The 21,544-nt window shown below is 33.7% G+C and overlaps 3 protein-coding genes across 5 annotated transcripts in view; 2 read left to right on the forward strand and 1 right to left on the reverse strand.

Moving 5' to 3' along the window:
• Positions 1–5,737, forward strand: part of LOC149475255 (uncharacterized) — a 114,106-nt gene extending 108,369 nt beyond the window's left edge. Inside the window, exon 13 of the transcript XR_016318096.1 lies at positions 5,592–5,737. The gene's annotated coding sequence lies outside the window, so the exon portion shown is untranslated. The remainder of the gene's footprint in view (positions 1–5,591) is intronic.
• The window catches only part of LOC149475263 (uncharacterized), a 34,928-nt gene extending 24,494 nt beyond the window's left edge, over positions 1–10,434 (reverse strand). The window contains exon 1 of the mRNA XM_089713670.1: positions 10,421–10,434. The gene's annotated coding sequence lies outside the window, so the exon portion shown is untranslated. The remainder of the gene's footprint in view (positions 1–10,420) is intronic.
• The window catches only part of LOC149475264 (lysosomal alpha-mannosidase-like), a 35,825-nt gene extending 18,315 nt beyond the window's left edge, over positions 1–17,510 (forward strand). Inside the window, exons 6-16 of one of the 3 annotated variants that reach the window (XM_089713551.1) lie at positions 703–908; positions 1,514–1,650; positions 3,103–3,236; positions 9,982–10,074; positions 10,213–10,342; positions 10,997–11,075; positions 11,440–11,560; positions 14,597–14,702; positions 14,845–14,935; positions 15,204–15,814; positions 16,274–17,510. In XM_089713551.1, the coding sequence (XP_089569677.1) occupies positions 703–908; positions 1,514–1,650; positions 3,103–3,236; positions 9,982–10,074; positions 10,213–10,342; positions 10,997–11,075; positions 11,440–11,560; positions 14,597–14,702; positions 14,845–14,935; positions 15,204–15,814; positions 16,274–17,491 (2,926 nt within the window). In that variant the 3' untranslated portion in view covers positions 17,492–17,510. Of the gene's footprint in view, positions 1–702; positions 909–1,513; positions 1,651–3,102; positions 3,237–4,127; positions 4,262–6,733; positions 6,868–9,981; positions 10,075–10,212; positions 10,343–10,996; positions 11,076–11,439; positions 11,561–14,596; positions 14,703–14,844; positions 14,936–15,203; positions 15,815–16,273 lie in introns of all 3 variants that reach the window. The other 2 variants (XM_089713552.1, XM_089713550.1) reach the window with 2 other exon arrangements.
• Positions 17,511–21,544: the final 4,034 nt, after the last annotated feature.

Here is a 21,544-nt window from a genome sequence, read left to right on the forward strand (position 1 = left end):
TTCCGAATCGGTGGTAATTGGTAAATGTTAAATATGCTATGACGATTGAAAAGTTCTTTTATAAGAAGTCTAATTGAATAAATAAATGTTTGAGTTTAAATTATTAGAAGTATTTGATTCATGTTTTAAAAGATTTCAGACTTAATATATAATGTAGTTTATCACGTATAACATACATGTGTTAAATAAATAAATAATATTCAATTATACATTTGAAATTGTTTTGCTCTTCCGTACTTTTCTTTGTATACTTAACGTTGTATAATAAATAATAATTGAACATGTTAAAATATCGATTCATTTACCAAATCACTCCTTATACTATCCACAGCGAGTGTAAAATGTTGTATTCATTACGACTTTAACTTAGTTTATCGATCATTTAATTTTTGACTGTTTATCAAGACGCTCTAAAAACTAAAAATTAACGATGATGCACTTAACTCTTAGCTCTTCTCATATCTACTTCCTCACTTATCATCATTTCACTTACAACGTTCTTATATTAAAATTTATCATGTATACTACACTTAAACCTCAATATTACACTTTAGCCAGTATACTACACTTTACCATGTAAACTACACTTTACGCCGCATACTAAACTTTATCCCATATACTACACTTTAACCAGTATACTACACTTTAGCCAGTATACTACACTTTAGCCAGTATACCACTTATTACTGTATAACTTGACAGGAAACTAAACGAAACATTCGGTGCCTGTGGTATACCGCGTGTAGGCTGGCAAATAGACCCGTTCGGACATTCAAGAGAATTCGCTTCACTGTTATCAGCGATGGGTTATGATGGCTTGTTCCTGGGTAGAATCGATTACCAGGATAAGGCGGCGAGGTTAAGGAATAGGGAGATGGAAATGGTGTGGAGGGGGGATGATGATTTGGGTAAGTTTATTTATTTATTTAACATTTTAATATAGTTGTACAAATAGGAAACCTTAGAATTATATACAGGAAAAAAAACAAAGTACAACTTATGTGGCGTCCTTATCACTTATTAGTGATCTCTTCCAGGCAATCACGGTAAAATTTAACAAGCAAAAATATCATAAGTTTATTATATATATCTGTTATTTTTTGTGATTATCCATACTTGTCAGTATACAAAGTGTAATATTAATTCGCTTTTCACTGCCTGCCTCTACGCATGCTTAGGTTTTAGCACTACGCAACGGATTTTGATGTGCGTTTATTTTTAATAGTAGTTCTCCAGAAAGCTTTAAAGTTTTAGGCAATGCGGGTGAAAAGCTATGTATTTGTAGCGACGACAAGCCCGTAACTCGCCCGTCCATGCATAGCGCACAAACTGTTTATATACGAGTTACCGTGTGAAGCTGTGGTGTGAACTTTCTTAGTAGGTACTACACTTGAAATTCGATAACTCGTAAATTGGCTTGTCGTCGCTACATATTAAAAATGCATTTTTTTGTAGTAAGGGGATCGCGACGAAACTAGTAAGTAAATAACCAATTTTATCTCTTTCCCTACAGGTAATTCGTCAGACATATTCACAGGCGTGTTATACAACAACTATTCCCCTCCAGCAGGATTCTGTTTCGATGTATTGTGTGATGATGAGCCTATTATTGATGACCCGGATTCGCCCATGTTCAATGTTGATGAGAGGGTAAGTGATTGTTAGTGAGGATGTGATTTGGATGAGTAAACGATTGGAATGGCATAAGTGTATGAAATAAGAAGATAAAAAAATGTTTAGAATGTTAAATTAAAATTATTTATCTATAGGTTTAGTAACAAAGTGTAGAAGATATGTACATAGATTAGTTTTATTATTTTATATTTGTTTTCGGCTTTAAGGTTTTCAGTGTTATATGTATTAGGTATGTTGGTTAATAGTAAATAATGTTTTATTTGGTACTTACAAATATTGTAATACAAATATCATTCAAAGAGAGAGTTGTATAATATAACAATCATTACTACTTGATAAAACAACTTGAAAAAAATTGATTGTCTGTAAAGTCGGTTTACTGACGATAGTTGAACGTGACAACGTCCGATTGTGCTTCTTTGTCGCTCGTTCCGCGCTCTCGCTTGCACTTCAAGCCTTACGTGGAACGCCTCAGAGCGAGGTAACGCCGAATGATCATGTTTTTTCGTGCGTGCAGCCGGCTCTATCGAATTATAAGACTTAAGATTTAAGACTTAAGATTTTTTTTTTCGAATAAGGGTGCACTCACACACATCAGTCACCGTCAAGTCACCGATGACTGATCGGTGACGGTTCGTGTACGTATCCACAAACACCAGTCACCGTCATGTTGTCCGTCAGTCACGTCGCCGGTTTGACTGAATCATTGAACACATACATCAGGTTAGTCAGTGATAAGACGTGTGTCACGCTAGAGAACATGTAGCAATTGACGGTAGCACGACGCTGACTGAACTGAGACGTGACGGCACCGGGTGAGTGGGGATAAAAGTATGATACATGTATGGAAAGATTATTTGACGTGCCTGACCGGTGACGTCACTGATAGATTTCGTGCCGGCGACTGTCGTGTGGGAACAGAGTCATACTAGAACTATTGATACATATTTTTTTTTAATCCTGTCCGGTGACGTGCCGTGACGGTGACTGATGTGTGTGAGTGCACCCTTAATGCCATTCCATTTTGTCAACTGCTATATAAACATTCTACAGATGCAGTAATTATACTAATTGTATTTAATATTTAATGTCTAATACCCAACACATTCGCTTCGCTCGATTTTTCTTTACAGGGAAGTATTTTGGCTCTTCTTCTTTTCTTGTATAAATATACTCTTTATTATCGGTCTGAGAATATTTATACCTAGTAATAGATTAAATTTACATTTCTATTTAATTATAGCGCCATCTTTTGACAAAATTAGTTACACGAAAAAGTGGGAAATTCAAATAAGTTTGCAGGTTATTACTGCAGTTCAATCTGTTATCTCTATGATTGCGACAATTCATAGTAAACGTGAAACTTATTCACATAACTAAGAAATGATAAAAAAGAATCACAAAAAGAACACGTTCATTTCAAATTCCTAGATTTCATTGAATTATTTATTTAATACGTTTCCATAGGTGAAAACCTTTTTGGATATCGCCAGGAACATATCGAAAGGATACAAAACAAACAATATTTTGATCACTATGGGTGAAGATTTTCACTATCAAGACGCGAGGATGTGGTTCCACAACCTTGACAAACTTATCGAGTGAGTTAGCATGCATGCATGGGATATACTTGCATGCATGTGCATGGGCTATACTCGCATGTATGCAGCTAAACTTGTTTGAATGTAGTCAGCTGTGTTCGCATGCATTTAGGCAGATAATAATCTTGTATGCGAGGCAGCTATGATCTCATGAATGAACGCAGCTATGCTCACACGCATGTATGCAGCTAAACTTGTATGAATGTAGGCAGCCGGTTCGCATGCATTTAGACGGATAATAATCTTGCATGCATGTAGGCTATGCTTACATGCATGGAGGAAGCTATGATCTCATCTCATACATGTAGGCAACTGTCCTCGCATACATGTAGGCAGTTATTCTTGTACAAGTGGTTTATTCAGCGGCTAAGTTCATATATGCGTGTGTGTGTCAGAGAACGAGCACTTTAACACGAGTGAGTTGTAAAAAAAATGAAAAGACACACGACGTTTTATTCATTATTTTTATTATAATACATATAAACAAATACGAATATTGCTTACCTGTGAAGGAAAATCGATAAAACGGAAATTATTTAAACTTTTAAAAGAGCAACTATGGAGTTTCTTGCCGGTTCTTCTACGTAGATACTGCTTTCCGAATCGGTGGTAAATGTAAAAAAATGTTATGTCGATTCAAAAGTGCTTTTATAAGAAGTCTTATTGAATAAATAAATGTTTGAATTATAGTTTCCATCAGAACCATTTGAATTAAATATATCGACATATTTACGATATCGATTGAGCTTAAAAATAAAAACATATAATTATACACTCAAAAACAGTACCTTCCTTTTGGTGCAGTAGTTAAGGCAGTCTATCGTCAAAGTGAACAAGGTGTCGTTACTGAGAAACTATACAATTCATAACTAATAAATTAAATTTTATTAGGTATCAACGTTTTTTAATAAAGTTCGAGAAATGGGATCGCGTTATAAAACTAATAATATATTGGTTACAATGGGTGATGATTTTCAATACCAAGATGCTAGTATGTGGTTCAAAAATCTGGATAAATTGATACAGTAAGTTGTATGTTATAAAATTATAGTTATGTATCAAAAAAACTTTCATTTGCATGCAAAATGCTTTTTTCACACACATGCACAAAAAGTAGCCTATGTGCTTTTCCAAGGATGTAACTTTAAATGTATTAAGATATAAATTGAAAGAAGACGTGTGTCACTCGGGGACTGCCGCGGTAAAGCTATTGCATGCTATGCCTTCAAGCCACACCTCCGCGCCCGTTGGAGTGGGGAGCGTGAGGTTTTTCGTTACGGAATTTCTGGATTCGGTCTCCGCGCTCAAGGCCCGCGATAGAAGCTATGCAATAGCTTAATTAGTTTTAAAGCTTTAGGGTGCACTCACACACATCAGTCACCGTCACGGCACGTCACCGGACAGGATTAAAAAAAAATATGTATCAATAGTTCTAGTATGACTCTGTTCCCACACGACAGTCGCCGGCACGAAATCTATCAGTGACGTCACCGGTCAGGCACGTCAAATAATCTTTCCATACATGTATCATACTTTTATCCCCACTCACCCGGTGCCGTCACGTCTCAGTTCAGTCAGCGTCGTGCTACCGTCAATTGCTACATGTTCTCTAGCGTGACACACGTCTAATCACTGACTAACCTGATGTATGTGTTCAATGATTCAGTCAAACCGGCGACGTGACTGACGGACAACATGACGGTGACTGGTGTTTGTGGATACGTACACGAACCGTCACCGATCAGTCATCGGTGACTTGACGGTGACTGATGTGTGTGAGTGCACCCTTAGTGTTGAAAATATGAACAAATATCAGCATGGTAACATACTGATATTTATATTACATACCTAGAAACTAAGCCTAGAAATATGACATTTAATATTATTGTATATGAACCTAAAAATAAATGAGTCTAGGAGATTTAACAGGAATTAGGATATCTAGTCATAAGCATTGATTTATTATTTAACTAGCTTACCGCCCGTGGCTTCTAAATAATAATTATTATTGCCTATAAAATAACGTTTAAATCAAATTTTAAAATCTTTTTGTCAAAAGATGGCGCTGAATAAAATGTCAAAATAATAAATTAAAAAAGAACGATAGTGTCAAGGCTGTAACCAAATGATGTATATCATGTTTAGGGCCGATTTTTCAATGCTTGGATAAAACTTATCCGTCCAATAAAGTATTACACGATAATATTAAAATGTCACGTAAACTGTCAAATACGGGCAATTAGAATACGTTTTTAAAATGGTAGTTTTATACATTATTCGACGAATAAGTTTGAACCAAGGATTGAAAAATCAGCCCCTACAGTTATAAAATATCTTCATTATGGTCGAGGATAGTATCTATAAGCAAAAAGGTGTAGATAGGTTACCAACACAACATTCGATCTTCGAACATAACACTAACGCACACACGATTAGACGTCAAAGTGAGATGGCATGATTCAACTGTCGTGAACGAAAGAACTAATGCAATTAGCCACATCTCAACGCATATACAGTGAAACTTGGTTAAGTGGGACCTGGATAAGTGAGAAACCTCCATAACTGGAACTCATGCTGAGGTCCCAACACTTTGGCACTGAATTACCTCTGTTAGTGGGAGGAGGTAAACCTCTATATCTGGGATTTGTTCTTACGATTTATCATCATAGTTACCTCTATAACTGAGACAGCGAGTAAATTTTATATGCATAAACCTCTGTAACTGAGATAACATTGTTTGTTTACTCATTCTTATTCTACCCACAAATTCCACAAGTAATTCCAAGTAAGTAAGTACAAATTTTGAGCTACAATTACCTTCAGTTTTAGTTTCGCTTTACTATCATACAGATGTTTATTTGAAAAATGTCAAATTATTATTGGAACCCTCTGTAAATGAGACAGATATTTATTTATACCTGTATATCTGAGACACTGGGTAAGTGGAATACCTCTATAAGTGAAACGACATTGCCGGTCCCTTGATGTCTCACTTAACCAGGTTTCACTGTACTATCTACACTTTTTGAAGTGAAACTTCTATAACGGGGTTGGAAAAAAATTTAGTGTAACATTTTTCCGTTACGCGCCATCTTTTTCTTATCCCTACCACGCGTTATTCGGCATATTTCTGTAAAGTTGCATATAGTAAATTATTTTTTGAAGTGAAACTTCTTTATCGGGGTTGGAAAAAAATTTAGTGTATCATTTTTCCGTTACGCGCCATCTTGTTTTTATCCCTACCACGCGTGATTGACGTATTTCTGTAAAGTTGCATATAGTAAATTATTTTTTAAAAATAAGGTCATAAAGAAGTTTCACTTCTTACGTGTGTACACTAGTACACGCACACATTTTTGTTTTTAAATAAGGTCATAAAGAAGTTTCACTTCTTACGTGTGTACACTAGTACACGCACACATTTTTTTACATAGAATTGATAATGACAGTTTAAATTTACACCAATCACAAATAAGAACGGCCATATTTGTCAACAGATAAACAAATTTCTCACCTATGTTACGGATCAAGGCAAAAACTATAGAACACAGAATGTAATTATAACTATGGGAGGTGATTTTACATACCAAGATGCAACCATGTGGTATACTAATTTGGATAAATTGATTGAGTAAGTTTTTCATATACTAGCTGTGCTTCGCGGTTTCACCCTGTTGGTCTTAGCGTGATGATGTATAACCTATAGCCTTCTTCGATAAATGGGCTATCTAACACCGAAATAATTTTTCAAATCGGACCAGTAGTTCCTGAGATTAGCGCGTTCAAACAAACTCTTCAGCTTTATAATATTAGTATAGATATATTAGTATAGATATATATAAAATTCTCGTGTCACAATGTTAGTCTGCATACTCCTCCGAAACGGGTGAACCGATTCTCATGAAATTTTCTGTGCATATCTGGTAAGACTGAGAATCGGCCAACATCTATTTTTCATATGTACCACGGGCGAAGCCGGGGCGGACCGCTAGTATTAGTATAGATTTAACCTTTGTAAATGAATAAAAAATCGAATGTATCATGCAATATATTGTGTGAAATATTTAAATAGGTAATAAATAGTACTTATCCAATTGAAAATTTAATTAAAGAAAACAAAAAAAAATGTAGCTATTTTTTGTCAAAATATATTTTTTTTTAAATACAGTTGATTTGATTTGAATTAAATATGACAGAATGATATTATATAGTCTGAAGTATCACACAGGCTACTTTTTGTATAAATTGAAGCCGCGGCATGATGTCTAGCAATGTATTTGTGCATGTGGCATGATTTTTTTTGGCACGTGACTAATCTATACATATAGTTGATTGTACTTTGATTGATTGATTGTACTATGTAGCACTATATTGTACTATGTAAAATAGCATTATACCTATGTATGATTGATTTTTATAAGCACCTCAGTGAAATAAATTTATTTTTGCCAAATGCCGCAAACAAAAAATGTTTAAGTATATATCTCGCTCATTATTAGTTTGAGTCAAGTAATCCATACTAATATTATAAATGCGAAAGTAACTCTGTCCGTCTGTCTGTTACTCAATCACGCCTTAACTACTGAACCAATTTGCATGAAATTTGGTATAGAGATATTTTGATACCCGAGAAAGGACATAGGCTACCTTTTATTGCGAAATATGTACAATAATATTATGTAGTAGTTAATAATATCAAATCTTTTTTATTTCTTACTTTTCCATTTTTGAAGTCGGTTGTTTTTAACGCAGTTATTTTTATTTAATACTTTTTAGTGTATTTTTCAACACGAATCAAACGAGCCCAAACTCGATAAAGTTGAGTCAATATATTACTGATAGGAACCTATGGCCACCTTCCGATTCCATCATCAAATCAGCTTCATGTCATGATAATGTTTCATCGCTATCAAATTTACATAAGTATACAAAATTTCAGCTCAATCGGTTTCCGGGAAGTAAAGCAAAGTTACTTGCTACATATCAACTTAGTCATCGAGTACAGACAAAAATGCTCATAAAATAAAAACTACTGGGCCTATCCGAAAAAAAAAAAAATTATGGGACCAATTCGACACCATCCCGCATCGAACAAAAAAAGAATCACGTAAATCGGTTCAGAAACCTCGGAGTAATCGGTGTACATACATAAAAAAAAATATACCGGCCGAATTGATAACCGCATAAAATCGCATGGAGAGCTTAATTTTCATTAAAGGCTCTAATCGCACGGAAAGCTAAATTTTCACAAAAAAGCTCTAATCGCACGGAGAGCTTAATTTTCACAAAAAACTCTCATCGCACGGAGAGCTTAATTTTCACAAAAAGCTTTAATCGCACGGAAAGCTTAATTTTCACAAAAAGCTCTAATCGCACGGAGAGCTTAATTTTCATTAAAGGCTCTAATCGCACGGAGCTTAATTTTCACAAAAAGCTCTAATCGCACGGAGAGCTTCATTTTCACAAAAAGCTCTAATCGCATGGAGAGCTTAATTTTGACAAAAAGCTCATATCGCACGGAAAGCTTAATTTTCACAAAAAACTTATCGCACGGAGAGCTTAATTTTCACAAAAAGCTCTCACCGCACGGAGAGCTTAATTTTCACAAAAAACTAATCGCACGGAAAGCTTAATTTTCACAAAAAGCTCTAATCGCACAGAGGCTTAATTTTCACAAAAAGCTCTAATCGCACGGAGAGTTTAATTTTCACAAAAGCTCTAATCGCATGGAGAGCTTAATTTTCACAAAAAGCTCTAATCGCACGGGGAGCTTAATTTTCACAAAAAGCTCTAATCGCATGGAGAGCTTAATTTTCACAAAAAGCTCTAATCGCACAGAGGCTTAATTTTCACAAAAAGCTCTATTCGCACGGAAAGCTAAATTTTCACAAAAAAGCTATAATCGCACGGTGAGCTTAATTTTCATTAAAAGCTCTAATCGAACGGAAAGCTTAATTTTCACAAAAAGCTCTAATCGCACGGAGAGCTTAATTTTCACAAAAATCTCTAATCGCACGCAGAGCTTAATTTTCATTAAAGGCTCTTATCGCACGGAGAGCTTAATTTTCACAAGAAGCTCTAATCACACGGAGAGCTTAATTTTCATAAAAAGCTCTAATCGCACGGAAAGCTTAATATTCACTAATAAAAATAACTGCGTTAAAAACAACCGACTTCAAAAACGGAAAAGTAAGAAATAAAAAAGGTTTGACATTATTATTTACTACATATTATTTATATGTGCTATTTATTAAAAAGGTTTGATGTCGGTGCACGGGCTTAATACTAAGTGCTTAGTGTTCGGCACCAACTTCAAACCTATTTAATAAATAGCACATCCATACTAATATGTATTATAAATGCGAAAGTAACTCTGTCTGTCTGTCTGTTACTCAATCACGCCTTAACTACTGAACCAATTTGCATGAAATTTGGTATAGAGATATTTTGATACCCGAGAAAGGACATAGGCCACTTTTTATTGCGAAATATGTACCACGGGCGAAGCCGGGGCGGACCGCTAGTAATATTATAATATTTGTATAGTGGAATTTTCACCATGAAAAAAAAAAGTTTTTAAACCCCAAAATAAAGAAAAAAGAAAGCGATTTATTAACTGCTCCGAGGATTTAAATTGTTACTGATGTCTCGATTCCTAACTTAAAAGTTCGGCTATATTTGAAATAATATATTTTTTACCCTTTATAACATTTAATATATTATTTAAATAATAATACAATTTCAGATATGCGAATTTGAAAGCTGCTAAAGATGGGCTCAATATCAAATTGTTTTATTCAACACCTGACTGTTATTTAAAAGCCGTGAAAGACGCCAAGTAAGTACTTATAACCCGTACGAGTTAACTTGAGGCTTTGTAGATAATAAAATAATTTTACAAAAAATTAAGTTTTGTTTTTCCAAAAAAAAAAATCTTTTGTTCTTCCAAAAAATCTATTTTTTTTGCTATTTTCAGTCCAACTTTACCAATAAAACAAGACGACTTCTTTCCGTATGCAAGTGACCCTACAGCATATTGGACGGGGTATTTCACTTCAAGGCCTACGACTAAATATTTTGAAAGACTCGGAAATAGGTATCTTCAGGTAATGTATCTTTTTTATGGATAGATACTATTTTAATAAATCATTTTTCACGTTAAAAATGTCTATTTTAAGGCATACCTTTTGTGTTTACAAAAATCATAATTTTTGTGAATAGAGAATGACAGAGGGTACTACTTACTTACTTTCTTTACTTACTTACTTTCTTTAGAAATAAAATATCTCATTCCCATGGAAAGATCTATTAATATGATGCGCATATGAAGTTCCCGAAATTTAATTCTATATTTTCCAATTCCAATAAATGGCGCTATATAAAAATTGGACATGTATGACAGAACGCGAGTAAATTCGCGAGCAAAAAGAAGTATACAGGGTGTCCCACTATTGGTATACTAAGCGCGAAGGAACTTGTAGTTTTACATACACTGATCATGTAAAAAATACTTAAAAACAACAAAATTACGTCAAAAATTTTTTGCTAAATTTTTCCTGAAAATCTTTGTTCTTCTAATGTTTTCTTCTCTAGCTTCGCGCAGCCGGCATATACCGCTTTTCTAGTGTGAGCATTTTGTCTATGAAAACATAATCTTAAACGATAGCTCACGTGCGGGTGGCAAAGTTATAGTATAATTCAGCTACAATTAATTGGACCTATTTAATATAATTATGTTTGTTTTATGGTTATTTTTTTAGGTGCTGAAACAACTTCAAGTTATAGGTCATTTGCAAGAGCATAATAAGTTCGTTTTGAATGAATTGAAGAGTGCTATGGGTGAGTTATTCATTGTATTATTAATATTTTTTTTCTACATATACATATTAAGCAACGGTTGGCGCTTTCAGTAATTGGATGGGTGACCATTTTTAGCTTATCGCTAGGCCCACTCGCTCTTTGCAGTTTTTTAACCGAATTCTAAAAAAAGGAGATTCTAAATTCGGCCGGTTTATATTTTTTTATGTATGTGCAGTGTGCACCGATTACCTACGCAGAGGTTTCTGAACCGATTTTCGTGATTGTTATTTTGTTTGATGCCGAATAGTTTCAAATTGATCCCGTAAACATTTGATTGGGGTAGCGTAGTAGTTTTTATTTTATGTGCATTTTTCTAATATATTTTCGATAATATAATTTCTAGGTGTAATGCAACATCACGACGCAGTGACAGGCACAGAGAAGCAACATGTTGCTCACGACTATGAGAGACTGTTGGATTCAGCTATAGATGACGCGAGCATTATCGCGGGACAGGCTTTTAAGTGGGTTTTTATTAATGTAATACAACACACAACACATTAGAATGCAACACAAAATAGCACAACACATTAGAATGCAACACAAAACACCACAACACAACACATTGAAATGCAACACAATACATCAAATTGCAACACAACAACAACATATTGCTATGTAGAGCAACGCAACAAAAAACATATCTAATACGCCGCAACACAAGACATCATAAATAAATAAATAATAAAATTTGCAATACGATGTAAAACGAACGGAACGAACATCATAAAATAAAAATATAATGCAACACCACACAACACATTGCTATGTAAACCAACATAACACAAGTCACAACATATTACAATCAACAAATGGAACACAAAATAACAATACATTAAGATGTTAAGCAACACAACAACAACACATTGCAATGCAACACAACATGACACATTGCTATGCAAAATAACACAACGCAACAATAAATTAATTCAAACTTATTTTTATTAATGTAATACAACTTACACTTATCAAGTATCGACGATAATACAATAATAGGCTATTTGACAAGGTTTTGAAAACTGTCTCAAATTATTAAGATACGTTTATAGAGCACACAAAACACATGTTTCTTAATTATTTGTAGTTATTCATTGAGAAAATGGAAAATAAAAACATGATATTCAAATACGCCGCCAAAACACACTTTTGAAGAATATGGCGTCTCGCGACCATGGTGACGTCACAGCGGCGTAAACATCAACTTGCTCCTAGTACTTATTGTTCGTTTTTGTTTTAATTATAGTATAATTAAGTTAATCTGTTTAAAAACCAGAGAATGAGTTCTTACAGGTGGTGTGTAGTTCCTGGATGCAGAAATACAACTATTAAAACCCCTGACAAACTATTTATATGTGCTCCAAAAGATATAAAAATGCGTAGAAAGTGGTTGCAGTTAGCTCGCAGAAATCCAAGTGATATTAGATATATCAATTAAAACAGTTATATTTTTTTGTGAAGACCACTTCGATGTAAGTATGGTGTTGAATACCTAGCAGGCAGTTTATTTTATTTGCAATACATAGTACCTATAAATCGTCTCATTACTTACCTGCTTGAGGTAAGATAATCTATACTAATATTATAAAGAGGAAAAGTTTGTAAGTATGTATGTATGTATGTATGGTTTTCACGCAAAAACTACTGGACCGATTTCAAAAATTCTTTCACCATTAGAAAGCTGCATCTTTACTGAGCAACATAGGCTATATTGCATTTTCAAAAAAATTAGAGATCCTTACCAAAAATGCAATAATGTAACCCAAGGTGTAAAAAAATCCTCAATAAAAAATCTGTCATCGCGTGCGCTGCGGAATCTATTGAAGATAGAACAAAAAAATGTTCTACAGTATTATAGAATGGATCAATATCTACAAGAAAGTCCGCGATACCATATGTCCATCTTCAGTAGTTATGTTACTACAACAACTTTTTTACGTTTTCAAAGTAAATAGAAGTGCCGACAGTAATCAAACCATGTTATCCATACACATATATTAATCCTTATCCCATTAAATGATGTTTTATTATAGACTGTTTCAATACCAGCAAAATACTTTTTAAATGAAAAGAATTGGATATTCCATTCAAAAGATATAACGAATTTTTAAAAGTGTCAATCTACAGAAAATAGTAGGTATACTGTTCGAGCAAGCCGTAGTGCGGGGGTCATGGAGGAATTCTACCAATATGCGTCTTGACGGAACACAGTGGGGTTTTGGTGGGTAGGAATCCGACATAACCCACGGCCCCTCCCCCGGAGGCCGTGGGTATCTATGAAAGATTTTCCCACTAAAACAAAAAAAAAAAAAAGGCCGTAGTGCGGGACGGGGTAAAGGTGATTATCATGTGATTAAAAATTAAACCTATAGTCCGACCTATAGTAGACTTTTCACTGTAACGATATCGCTATCTATGCGGATGAAACCGCAGGGCATTGCTAGTAATATATATAAATTGATGATGACGTGTTTGTATTGATATTGAAAATAATCAATACAAACACGTCAATCCTATAAACTGGATGGCTGAAATGGAAAATAAAGGACTTAATCTAAAAAATGTATACTTCATAATTATTATGCTATTGTGATTCATGTTTGTAGGTACAATTAACTAAAAAGGTAATGAATGACGATTGAAATATTAACTTACGTAGCTGTTTTGACATTTCTCAATTGAGGAGCGTAAAAATCTTGGTTGTTTTTAAAGAACATGCCAACCATTATAGCACAGTATTAGAATATTATTTCCTAATTATAGCGTCCACTTTAGGTAGATTTCTACTGTCTGCTTTTTCGAAATTAGGTTCCATGACAAACAAAAATAACACATAAAGAACAAAACTGATTACAGACACCTTGAATCACAATAAATAAGTTATACAAGAAACAAAACCAAAAGCGAAATTCAGCAACGACGTGAGTAAACGTTGGGATCACTTGTTATTTACGCCGCTGTGACGTCATGGCAGATGCAGCCAATCATGGATGTTTTCGGTCACGTGGTCATTTTAAAAAATATGATGCTTTTTCTCGACGATTTATAAATAAATAAGTTATTATTTATATCATTTATTAATTTAAATCGCTTCAAAAACCTTATATATATATGGATTACACAAAAAAGTAATTTATTTTTTATACTGTCAAATAGCCTATTTCATGACATTATCTTATTAAGGGTGCTTCTCCACTAGAGCTTCGCTGACCGAAGCGAAGCGACGGGATTAGTTCTTTAAAAACATATCCCTCGATACGCATCCTCTCATTTCTCTTAAGACATCTCAAGCATAAAATGGATTTTTTTTAAGCTATTGCATGGCTTCTATCGCGGACCTTGAGCGCGGGGACCGAATCCAGAAATTCCGTAACGAAAAAACCTCACGCTCCCCACTCCGACGGGCGCGGAGGTGTGGCTTGAAGGCATAGCATGCAATAGCTTTACGGCAGCAGTCCACGAGTGCCACACGTCTTCTTTAACTATATTTATTATATTTTCAGTAAAATATCGCAAAGGAGTGATACAAAACCACCGCTCTATGAATATGAAAGATGTCGTTTCAACGAATCGAGTTGTGGTGTGTCGGAAAATAGTGATCAATTTGTGGTAAGCGGCATATTTTAGAATTTTTTTCGTTTGTGTGTCATTACTTTTTAACAAAAGACATTAGTTATTATCAAAAAAGGTGACATTATTTTTGCCCGACGATCCCAAAAGTGACGAAATGTTTTTACAACTTTTTTTTCAGGTAACAATGTATAACCCAGTGGGTTGGAATGTCAAGCAGCCAATACGCATTCCTGTGACGGAAGGAAAATATTCAGTTTTTTCACCGCAAGGTATGGTTTTCTTACCCTTTCAAAATTATTGAAAATAGCGCCGATATCTTTTTTAAATGGAGAATTCATTCAGAAATTTAACTACCAAATTCAAAGAAATATATGAATAAATGATCTTTTTCCATTATTTTTGTTTTAGTATTTCCAACGTTTTGCAATTTTTTAAACACAAGCTAATTTTCAATATCGCAAACACAAAAAGTTAAATCTTATATATAAAATTCTCGTATATCTATAAATTCACCTATATTATATCATTTATTTCCAGGCCGTGAAATTGTTTCACAGTTGATAAAAATACCAGACTTCGTCCTAAACATACCAACAAGACAATCAAGAGCCACGCACGAATTAGTTTTCATAGCATATCTACATCCTCTAGGAGTTAAATCATATTATATACAGAAAAAAAGTAAAATTTCCAAACGAAACGCGAAAAAATCCAACGACATTTATCTTAATGTTAACGATTATTTTAAAAACATAAGAGAAAATATAGAATTTGAATATATAGATGACGTTAATAGACAAGATGCATCAGAAAAAGATATAAATTTATCTTTTAGAAACTTTGACAAAAAGATTGACGTTCAAAAAAATATAGATGACTTGAGCACGAACGCTAATGAAAAGATTGATAAGGAAAAGATAGATAATGAAAAGATAGATAAAGAAAAGATAGATAAAGCTGATTGGAACGTTCTAAAAGATAAAGATAGTTCAAAAGATTATATCGATGAAGGGGAAAGATTAAAAGGTGCAGAGAGAGTTTTGGATAGAAAGAGAAGTTATCCATTTGTTAGAGATGATGAAATTAGAATGTTGGCTGATGAACCAGTTATTATAGAGAGAGCTGACGAAAGTTATATGGAGAATGAGGTAAGGCATTTGGCTTAAAACAAATAAGTATTTTTAAATGTTTCTTTAGGCGCGTTGAGAGTAAAATTTCAAGGTCAATTCAATGCGACGATTTTGGTATCTCTAAATCTTACCAAAGCAGTTTCACTTCTGACTCGTGTGCTCGGCACACACGCTCTTTTTTGTGTTACTCATTTTTCACAGATATCATCAATGGTTAGGACAAAATTTCAATGATTATTTTTTTGGTTTTGCGGTAACTGTCTCTACGCATTTAATTAAAAGCTCATTTTTAAGTTTTTGCAGTTCACTTGAACGTTAAAGTTTTATTTAACGTGTTAGGTACATTTTAGTATATATTTTTTATGTTTGTATCGTTAAATTTATTTTCATTTTCATTTTCATTTTCATAAATTTAAGTCATTAAGTCAAACAATAATTAAATTAATCATTTTTATAATCTATTATATTTTATTTCAGCATTTCAAACTGCGTCTCGACGGCAACGGCCAAATCACACACCTGATCCTCCCCGATCGTACATTTAACCTCAAAATAGAGTTTTTCTACTGGACTGGCTCTATTGGCGACAATACTAAACCAGAAAACAGATCTTCCGGTGCTTATATATTCCGACCGAAAACGACACAGCCGTTCGGTATGTCTTTTAACACTATAGCAAATCCTAAAGGCCGCGTCGTGCAAGAACTTTGGTTCGAAAGCGACCAAAATGTAGCCGCCATTGTTAGAATTTATAACGAACTAAAATACTTCGAAATTGACTACACAGTAGGGCCCATAGACATTACAGATGATACTGGCAAAGAATACATAATAAGATACGACACAAACATTGTTAACAACGGAATATTCTACACAGACTCAAATGGGCGGCAATTTTTAAAAAGAAAACTAAACGAACGTCCTCAATGGAATTTGACATTAGAAGAGCCTATAGCTGGCAACTATTATCCTGTCACAAATGACATTTTCATAGATGACGGTGACGTTCGAATGTCAGTTTTGACAGATCGCGCTCAAGGCGGAAGTTCGTTACAGGAAGGGCAAATAGAGCTCATGCTACACAGGCGTTTGTTGCATGACGACGCGTTCGGTGTAGGCGAAGCATTAAATGAAACGGCGAATGGGAAGGGCCTGGTTGTTAGAGGGAGACAGAGAGTGCTGTTCGAAAATTCGAATTCGCACGTTTTTAAACAGAAAAGCATTTATGAATACCATTTGGAGCCGATTGTTTTTGTGTCCGACGCGAAAGATTTGGAATTTAAAGACTGGGTTACGCTAGATAATTGTTTTGTTGGATTAAAGAACGAATTGCCGGAAGGAATTCACTTGTTGACTCTAGAGCCATGGTCTGAAGGAAAAGTGTTGTTACGATTCGAGAATTATTTGCAGAAATCGGATAATTCGACGCGGGAAATCGATTTGAATGGAATTTTCTCGTTTTTGACGATTTCACAATTTAGAGAGACTACATTAGCAGCAAATCAATGTTTAGGAAGAGAAAAATGGACGTGGAATAAAGAAAAAGATTTTGTGGGCAGTTTTAATAAGAATTATGGGTCTTTTGAAGATAGTAACGTCACTGTAGAAGATAATAGTACAGATGATGGTTTTGTTATTAAATTGAAGGCGAAACAAATTAGAACATTTATTGTTGATTATGTGATTTCTATGTGATTAAAGTAGTTATGAAAAATATTTGTGTTTTATTTTTTGTGTATTTCCCTGTATTTAAGTTAGAAATACAACTAGAACTAGGTTTTAATAGTAGATATCTGGGTGCCTGGCATAATTGTAATATGCCAGGCACCCAGATATCTCTGACACACATAATTGTAATATAAATAATTGTATATAACTATTGATGAGTTCAATTAAAACACTGTGACTCGAGAATTTCATATCTGTATTCAATTCAAAATCAAATCAAAATCATTTATTTGCAATCAAACATGGTTACAACACAACAGACAACTTACATAATATACTAGCTATAATGTGTGGTACATTTATTGTGACATTTTGAACAATTAAGCAGTAGAAAAATGTGGGTTGTTGAAACAATGTTGCATTGAAATGCAACTTAGCTTTTAGACCTCGGCTCCTCAGCAACACAAAGGCTGTATGTAATATATTTTTAGGGATTTATTTACATTGCTACTGTTGGTCTTAGCGTAATGATAATATATAGTCTATATCCTTCCTCGATAAATGGGCTATCTAACACCGAAATAATTTTTCAAATCGGCCCAGTAGTTCCCGAGATGAGCGCGTTCAAACAAACAAACTCTTCAGCTTTATAATATTAGTATAGATAGTAAAGATATTCAAATCACGCGCCAATGAAGTCGCGAGCAGAGCTATTTTGTATATGTATGTTATAGTCAAATCTGACTGACTGACCGGTTGGCTTTAGTTGGTAGTGGCCCTGCCTTCAAACCCAGAGGTCGTGGGTTCGATTCCTACCCGGGGCAAATATTTGAATGTATATATGTATGTTTATCAGCCATTTGATTTCCATAACACAAGCGAAAGCTTAGTATGGGATCAGATCGTGCCGTGTGTGAAAATTGTCCTGAAATATAAAATAAAATAAATATAAATATATTATATTATAGGTATATAAATCCCGAAACAAAATCTCTTCTCGGAGGGACTGTTCTTAATAGGTTTGGCAAAAGCCATCGAGCAATCCTCGAAATACATTTGAATTACTAAACTTATACCTAGTTAAATTAACCATTTATATTTAAATATATTATTTTTTCATAACCAATCTCATAAAATAACCTCCGCACTATATGTTTTTAGGCCCGAAAAAGTGACATTCTTGTTTAATTATTATATCTAAGGAGCTTCTCTTTTTAAATGAACGAGTAGAACACACAGAGTTTTATTTCAAAAACACGATTTTTTAAAAAATATTTAAATTATTGGAATTTTCGCGGCCGAAAAACTTCCATCAAAATCTGCGCCATCTATTAGAAGAAGGCTGTAGTCATTATTAATTTCGATTCTTCTAGTCACCACTAGATGACGCTGATATATAATAAATGATATAAGATATTAATGTAGATGGCGCCACAAGTTCTAATTGTATAAATAAATAAAGCTTTTTAGCATGTAGCTACATTTTCATTAACATAAAAAAATGAATAGTGCAATTTTTTATTTAATATCACTGATTTTTGCCATCCGTATTGTAATGTTTACATGTTATTCCGTAAATTAAGTAATTATGAAATTGAAAACAGCGCCATCTATTACAATCTAGCAGTAATTCCTGTGCAATTAGTTATTACTAGTTATCGCTAGATGTCACAATAATAAAATATAATTAATCCGATATTGATGTAGATGGCGCTAGTAGTTTGTATATTATTGTGATAAGTTTGCAGTTATATCAATTTTTAAATAACCATTAAAAATTTAACTATAATTTTTTTCTTAGTGCTTTATTGTGTTAGCATTATATTTTATCACAGACTAATAATAATATAATTATACTGATTTTATGAATCGTATAATATTGAAATTAAATACAGCGCCATCTATTAGAAAGAGGCTGTAGTCATTGTTAATTTTGATTCTTCTATTCACCACTAGATGTCGTTAATTCGTTCTAGTTCATGGTTTGTTCTAAACTTTTTCATAAATAAATAAAAATATACTGTTTGGTTGGCCCCATTCAATTATTAATATTTTTCCATTATTATTATAAACATTAATTATTAATAAGCTATTGCATAGCTTCTATCGCGGGCCTTGAGCGCGGGGACCGAATCGAGAAATACCGTAACGAAACAACCTCACGCTCCCTACTCCGACGGACACGGAGGTGTGGCTTGAAGTGTGAAGGCATGCTATGCAATAGCTTTTAGTATAACGTTTGTACGAACATATTTTAATTGCCGGTTTTATTGCTTGTTTAATTTGCAATTTTTAATTATGTGAATCTACATTTCAAAAAAGTTGTGTTGCATGAAAATCTAGTTATATAAAACAAAGAGATTGACTTTTGACAAAATGTAACAAAATTAATAATAAATTGTTATATGTTTACATGGAAATGTTTTATAGATATATATTTATTATTCAGTGAACGATTTTAAACAGAGTGAACCAAGTCATGGACTTTAAGAAAGAAGGTGAAGCGAACCTATTATTTTTTATTTCATTATGATTGCAACCGACTTTAAGTCTTTTTTGTGGTTTCGCAAAAATGAAAATAGTAATATCTCAAGTTCATTCGATGAATAAAGGAAAATTTTAGTTTATTCTGTTTCATCCACGTTATTCTAATACTTAGTATTTCGTTAAATCTAGGTTTGTTATGATTTTAAAAATTTACTTTTTGACATGTATTTAAAAACAAAAAAATTACTTGATCTATGAATTGTTTGAATTGTTTGAATGAATTGTTGATAATTTAATCTTTGACTGCCATAGTTTCTTAGATACTTTACTAATTGTTAGACATAATTTATTGTTATACTGTGATGGAATGTAACGAATTGTATTTTATGTGATTGAATGTTATGTAGGTATTTATTGATTTAACTATATTTTAAGTGATTTAGTGTACTGTACTTAGCTATATTGATGTGATATTTATCTGTAGGTACTATGATTAATTAGATTCAACTTATTTTATGACATGTATTTTTGGAAATTATTTTACTTGATCTATGAATTGTGCTATTTAATTGTAATTTTTAATAATTTTTTTTTTCCCTCAACTATGCTGTGTGCATACAATTAATTGGTTGGCATTTCACCGCAACATGTAAGTAATTAAATTTGTGTATAACGAGGCAAAATTGTCAGCTGTGGTGTGCACCTTATTAAATAAATAAATAAATAAAAAAGATCTTGAATGCGACGTAGCGCATGCACAAAATATATTTTTTTTGCGGTGGCCAAGTTTGGTGAGCCTGGCTCGCGTGTAGCACCATCTATCGGAATTTCGGAGTGATTCAAATGCGCATCGCTATTCTTGGGCTATTCCCATGGCATGGGAATGAGATGTTTTATTATAATTTTTCTATTGCGACATGGAAGAAGGACAAATACATACTTTCGCATTTTATTATTTAAGTAAAAATACCTATTATGTGATGAAAAAATTTTGTCTCTCCTTTTAATAAGAGTGTTAAGAGAGACCATCAGCAATTTAACTTAATTGAATACTAGCGGTCCGCCCCGGCTTTGCCCGTGGTGCATAGTTAACATTTTCTCTCCTTAAGAACCATCCTCGTACTTCAAGGAATATTATATAAAGAGGATTAACGAAATCGGTTCAGCCGTTCTCGAGTTATGCGCTTTACGCTCACTAACACATTCTGCGATTCATTTTTATACTAGCTGTCCGCCAGCGTTTTCAAAGAAAAACCCGCATAGTACCCGTTCCCGTGGGACTTCCGGGATAAAACCTATCCTATGTGTTAATCCAAGTTACCTCTGTGTGCTAAATTTCATTGTAATCGGTTCAGTAGTATTTGCATGAAAGACTAACAAAATACCATTGAGATAATATTACTACGTATGGAGGAGACACCACGAACAAAATCTGTGCGCCATTTTTTTGCTCTAACTAAGTTTTAAAAATTATTATTTAGTTAGGTACTTAACGATGAAAGTTATTCCTTTGCACTTTTCCGTATTATTTGTGCAATATCGTAACACACACGAATGTTGAGTGGAACATAAGTGATGTAGGCGGTGTCGTCT

The sequence above is a fragment of the Colias philodice genome, chromosome 31, assembly GCF_061535455.1.
Source record: "Colias philodice isolate Cphi_HAF_F1 chromosome 31, ilColPhil1 Martin Lab GWU primary, whole genome shotgun sequence".
In the NCBI taxonomy this organism is placed as follows: Eukaryota; Metazoa; Arthropoda; class Insecta; order Lepidoptera; family Pieridae; genus Colias; species Colias philodice.